The sequence below is a fragment of the Teleopsis dalmanni genome, unplaced genomic scaffold, assembly GCF_002237135.1.
Source record: "Teleopsis dalmanni isolate 2A unplaced genomic scaffold, ASM223713v2 unscaffolded_contig_0350, whole genome shotgun sequence".
Classification (NCBI taxonomy): domain Eukaryota; kingdom Metazoa; phylum Arthropoda; class Insecta; order Diptera; family Diopsidae; genus Teleopsis; species Teleopsis dalmanni.
The window spans coordinates 1-6,843 of record NW_024031732.1 but is presented as its reverse complement, the minus strand read 5'-3'; the positions used below and the strand labels follow the sequence as shown (position 1 = coordinate 6,843).

At 38.0% G+C, this 6,843-nt stretch overlaps 1 protein-coding gene across 1 annotated transcript; it reads left to right on the top strand.

Annotated features, from left to right (window-relative positions):
* Window positions 1-954: 954 nt before the first annotated feature.
* LOC119663383 lies at window positions 955-6,793 on the top strand (the record flags this gene model as incomplete). Its single annotated transcript, XM_038072992.1, has 1 exon — window positions 955-6,793. A coding segment is annotated over exon 1 (5,839 nt), but the record flags the coding sequence as incomplete, so codon positions are not given.
* Window positions 6,794-6,843: the final 50 nt, after the last annotated feature.

Below are 6,843 nucleotides of genomic sequence, written 5' to 3'. Positions count from 1 at the left end.
CCACATGCAGGTCCATGATAGCTTTTTACTGAATTAGATGTAGACGCCTTCGATAAGGTGCCAACACTACAAAATGATGTCACCATGAAGATATTGGTGAGATTGTGTTATGCATCACAGTCTTCACAAGATCGCAACTTTTGCTAAATCCGATAGTATATGTTTGTTCTTATCGAACTCCGAGACATTGAAGTCGCTTTGTCTGACGTCCTGGACAGAGACGTCCTCTTCATCTTGGCAACTCCTGTATAGTACGTGTTTATGTTTGCATTTAATTCATATTATTTTATATTTTTATTTTTTATGATATTTGGTTACATGTGTTTACATATTATTTGGGCCAACACTGCGACCAGTCATTGACCAACGAAAAGTGCAATTTTGCATTATCAGCGTTTCTTGTTGGTCAATGCACTGAAGAAAGTGTGTAATATGTTGGCCTATAATTATGTCAGCACAGCGTAGGCAAATTTATTTATTTGTGAATTATGCATTAATATTTATTGTCAATTAATGCATAATTTAATAGCTTGTTAATTAAATAATTTTGTATAAATATAAGAAATAATTTTAATAAAGTTCAGAAGGAAAAGAAAAATCAATTATAACTTTCTTACTTTCTCGCATCGGTTAGTTTGGGTTTCAAGTGCTCAAACTAATCAAAATAGAAAATACAAGTAGTTTGGGTTACAAGTGCTCAAACTACATTACACATAAAAATTGGCTACCAAGCTAACACAGATTAAGGATCTGGGTTAGCATCAAGTAGCGTACATTTTTTGGTGACCCCGACGTGATTATTGATATAATATCAATTTTCATTTCATTATCCTGACGAAGAACACTTCGAAGGAGTCAACTGTCTACAAAAAGGACATAATCAAAAGGTCTACTCATTAACCAGCTGAAGTATTTATTCATCGGAATTTTCGGACCGAAAATTCATACATCGCCATGGATGCGTTATTAAAGAAGCAGTCAGAGCTCGGTACAGAGATTGAGCGACTGATAACCAATTTCAAAAAGGATTCTAGTACCCGCAAGCAGGATACTACATATTATGAAGAACGACTCAAGAAGCTACATTCCCTATGGAATGATTTTGAAATAAATGATGCTGAAATCAAAGCATTGCCACAACCTGAACTCGAACACGAGTATTTCAGTACAGGTTACTTCAAAAAAATCTCCAATCTAGTAGTCACATATGATGAAAGATTCAAGCTGGAGAAATCAAGGCTACTCCTGAAACCACAGGACGGGAAGCCAGTAGTAAGCCCAAGAGGGCCAAATAATACTACATCGCTCATGCGAACCATGCAGAAGCAATCCTCATTAATGCATGCACTACGCACGAGCATAGATGAAATATATGAAGAAATAACCATAAAACATCATCCTAGTTATTATGATCTGAAATATTCTCTAATAGAAAAATATCAGAAGGATCTGAGGGATAACAATGATGAAATATGGTCATCAGTCGACGCACAAGACATCGTCGGATATACTTGGGATCAATATTATTCAACGGATAAAGATGCCCAAAACGCGTTAATATATTTAAAACAACACAGTCAACCAACTGAAGGATTGACGTCAGAGTGGCCTGCAGCAACTCAACAAATCAGACTTCCAAAAATAGTTTTACCAACATTTGATGGAGACTATTTGAAATGGATTGAATTTAGAGATTTGTTTCAACAATTGATCCATGATCAATCAATAAGCGCAGCCCACAAAATGTTCCATTTATCTACAAATTTGGCGGGTGAGCCGAAAGCCCTCATACGGCATCTGCCAATTTCCGAGCAAAATTATAATATAGCTTGGGATATTCTGTCAAATCGGTATGACAACAAACGACTCTTGGTGACAGCATTACTAAATAAATTGTTATCACAACCAAATATAACAATTGAATCAGCAAGCAGTCTTAAGGGCATACATGATGTTACAAAAGAATGTTATTATGGATTAGCAGCTCAAGGTATTGATGTTAAATCTTGGGACGCCATAATGGTTCACGTAATTATTAGAAAGCTAGACAAAGCTTCACATACAGCATTCGAGCAATCGTTAGAAGACAGCCGAAGAATAATTTCATTAAAAGAATTATTGCGGTTCCTAGAAGGAAGATTTCAGGCATTCGAATCAATGACGAATGGAAACCACAAACAAAGTCACAAACCACGACATCCAGCAGTAGCACTTGCAGCTACAGACTCAGGATCAAAATGTATTACTTGCAATAGTAGTCATCAATTATTTTCATGCGAAACTTTCAAACGTAAATCCATACAACAGAAGTACGATTTACTAAAACGTCATAAATTGTGCACAAACTGCATGAAACCTGGTCATATGGCATTACAATGCTCCAGCAGGGGTTGTACTATATGCCAAAGAAGACATAATACACTGTTGCATCAAAATAGACACCCAGTTCAACCATCAAATCATACGTCAGTTGAAAACACTTCAAGGCCACTTGCACAAACAACTCTAATGTCATCCATCAATCATGGTCATACCAGTTGCGTTCTTTTAGGAACAGCAAAACTTTTAGCCTCCAACTCTAATGGAAGAACAGTCGAGTGCAGAGCAGTACTGGATTCAGGTTCACAAATAAATATTGTGACTGAACGATTGGCATCCAGATTGGGGCTGCAAGTAAGCTCCAGTTCGATTTGCATCGAAGGCATAGGGATAGGTAAATTGAGTTCAAAAAGTCGTACAACACTTTCTGTGCAATCAAAAGTGACCGATTACAAAACAATACTTGAAGCATTTGTGTTGCCAAAAATTGTATCCAATCAACCATCGCAACACTTACAAATTTCAAATTGGAATCTGCCCAATAACATCCAATTAGCAGATCCTACATTCTATAAGTCTGACAAAATTGATATGTTGCTTGGAGCAGAATTTTATCATCAACTCCTAAGTCCTGGTCAAATACAACTTTCAAGGGAACTACCAATTCTACAGAACACTGTGCTCGGATGGATCGTATCTGGAAAAATCCAAAATGCTAACACAATGATTGCAACATGTGGAATAGCATCAGAAGATAGTTTAGAAAATGCAATAGAACAACTCTGGAAGGTTGAAGAAGTTGATACTCACTCAAAGGTCTTGTCAATAGCAGAACAACAATGTGAAGCTCAATTCACTCAAACTACATATCAGAATGTTACGGGACGATTCATCGTTCGTCTTCCTTTTATAAATGACAGATTCGCTTTGGGAGATTCGAAAGACATTGCTACAAATAGATTTCTAGCACTAGAGCGTAGACTTTCAAAGGATAGTCACCTCAAACGACAATACGTAGAGTTTTTAGATGAATATGAAAAATTGGGACATATGACCGAAATAGATATTGAAAGGATTATGTCACCACATTACTTTATACCACACCATTGTGTGCTTAAACCTGATAGTACCACCACCAAGTTACGTGTGGTATTTGATGCATCATCCAAAACAACATCAGGGCAATCTCTCAATGATTTACTACACACCGGACCAACTGTTCAAAGTGAATTACTGTCTATTTTATTACGATTCCGTCTTCCTCGTTATGTGTTTACAACAGACATTGAAAAGATGTACCGACAAATACTTGTACATCCAGAAGACAGACAATGTCAGCTTATCGTTTGGAGAAATGAACCAAGTCAACCTATAAAGTACTTTGAACTCAACACAGTAACATATGGTACTAGATCAGCACCGTATCTAGCAACCAAATGTTTGCAAGTTTTAGCTGATGACAATATGCAAAATTATCCATTAGGTGCATCTGCTCTCAAACAAAACTTCTATGTAGATGACTGTTTACACGGGGCAGATAGTCTGAGAACATTGTTGGAAACTCAGAGTCAATTAAACAAAATACTGACAGCAAGCGGTTTTAAATTGCGAAAATGGTGCGCAAATCATCCAAGTCTACTACAAGGAATTCCACACGATGACTTAGAAGTCAATTTAGATTTAGAAAATAATAACGATACAACAAAAACTCTTGCGTTATCCTGGTGTCCAAAATCTGATAGTTTATGCGTCAAGGTTAAATTGGAACCTGTTTGCAGCACGACGAAGCGCAGTGCAACCTCAGATTTAGCAAGGCTATTTGATCCACTAGGACTTTTGTCACCAGTTGTGGTGATGGCAAAGATCTTTATTCAAGAATTATGGAATTTAAAGATGGATTGGGATGAAAAACTGCCGACTGAATTACATAAACAGTGGTTAGAGTTCCGGAACAATTTGACGAAAGTAAATTGTCTGCAGATATCTCGTCATATTTTCAAGGGTGAAGTTCCTGCCAACATTCAATTACACATCTTTACAGATGCATCAGAAAAGGCATATGGTGCTGCAGCGTATATGCGATCAACACTTCAGAATGGTCAAATTATTGTACGACTATTGTGCGCCAAATCTCGAGTTGCACCTTTGAAAAGGTTGACATTACCTCGTCTCGAACTTTGTGCAGCTGTAGTTGGCGCAGAACTAGCAAAAAGAATAAAGAACGATCTACAAATAAGAAATTACCAGACGTTCTTTTGGTGTGATTCACAAATAGTGATATCATGGATCAACTCTCCATCATCAAAGTTTCACACTTTCGTTGCAAACCGAGTAAGCAACATTCATCAATTAACAGCCACAAGTCAGTGGCGCCACGTCAGTTCGGAACACAATCCAGCTGACATTTTATCAAGAGGCCTTGCACCCCATAAACTACAGTCATCAAGTATGTGGTTTTATGGACCTATGTTCCTGCATGGTCGGGAAGAACTGTGGCCTTCAAAACCATCATCAGCATTAAAATCCGAAACCCTCATTGATCCTGAACGGAAGAAGGAAACTCAAGTATCTACATTGTCTGTTGTTGAAGGCACAGCAAATCCTGGAGAGTTCATATATTCAATAAGACACAACAACTCATTTGGAAGACTTCAACGGATATTATCGTATACTTTAAGATTCGTAAAAAGAATCAGAAGAAAACAAAATGATCATTCAAGCAATTTTTTGACTCCAGATGATCTAGATGCAGCACATCAGGTCATCATCAAAAGCATTCAATATGCAGAATTTAAAAATGAAATCAAAATTATGAAATCTGATGGAAGAATAAATAAGTCCAGTGCATTGGCATCACTGGCACCTTTTATTGATAATACAGGCATCATAAGAGTTGGTGGACGGTTGGATGCAGCCTCATTATCGTATGACGCCAAACATCCTATGTTGTTGCCTTATAACGACCCCATTGTCAAATTAATAATGGAACAAGTCCATAAGAAATACATGCACTGTGGTCCGCAGTCTCTCCTAGCTAACATGCGTCAACGATACTGGCCAATTAAGGGCAAATTGATGGCAAGGTCAGTAGTACAACATTGTGTACGTTGTACTAAAGTAAGACCACGATTTTATGAACAACTGATGGGTAATTTGCCAGCGACAAGAGTACAACCTGGGCGACCATTCCTCACCACTGGCGTGGACTTTTGCGGACCTTTTTGGATACATTACAGAATCCGAGGCAAGAAACCACACAAGGCATACATTGCTGTGTACTGTTGTTTTACAACTAAGGCAGTTCATCTCGAAGTAGTCAGCGATTTAACCACAGATGCATTCATCGGATCGCTGAAACGTTTTGTTGCTCGAAGAGGACACTGTAAAAATTTGTTTTGTGACAATGCCACAAATTTCGTCGGAGCAAGTAATCAATTACTTGAACTTGCAGACTCAATTCAAACAAGTAAGGCACAAGAGAAGATAATTAACGAATGTAATGAAAGAGGAATAACATTTAAATTTATACCTCCTCGTGCACCACACTTCGGTGGACTGTGGGAAGCAGCAGTCAAATCAGCAAAACACCTATTGATACGAAGTACTAAGACCACGTCACTAACATATGAGGAACTAGAGACTGTGGTACTAGAAGTCGAAGCAATACTGAACTCTCGACCATTGACACCTATGTCAAGTAATCCGAATGACTTGTCAGCACTAACACCTGGTCATTTCTTAATCGGAGAACCACTCACAGCAATGGCAGATGCAAAGGCCCAATCAGGAAATATAAATTTGGTGACAAGATGGAAATTAGTCTCTCGCCTCAAATTGGACTTTTGGGAACGTTGGAAAACCGAGTACCTCACTGAACTACAATGTCGACACAAATGGAAAGCAGCCAATCCAAATATAAAAGAAGGTACTCTTGTAATCATCAAGGAAGATAATGTTCCTACATTAAAATGGCCGCTTGGACGTATTGCAAAGGTATATAAGGGAGTTGACGGTCTAGTTCGCGTGGTTGATGTTAGAATGGCATCAGGAACTCTAAGACGTCCTTTGACAAGACTAGCGCCTCTGTTTCCATCCGATGAACAATCTCTTGCTTCTGATGAACAACTTTCAAAAAGTTTTACAAAAGCGAATTCGAAAACACCACACGAAGGCGCAGATCAAGACGAGCCACCTAAAAAGTATTCACGGCCAATGTCTAATTCATTACTGTGCACAATGTTATTATCTCTATTATTCCTGCCATTGGTATTAGGGAATTCAGTGAATGTAACACGTTTCGACAATAACTTAGGAATATACGTTGAATCCATTGGTTTGATGAAAGTAGCAACGGCGGAATGGAAAATGATTGTTTACTATGATCTTCATCCATATTGGACCGAAATGGACTCCTTCAACAACGGGACTAAAACTATCAAACGTTTATGTTCAGAATTGCAAGCACATACAGCATGTACTTCTCTCTATACTCATTTTAAACATGCAAGAGATGAATTGTTGCAA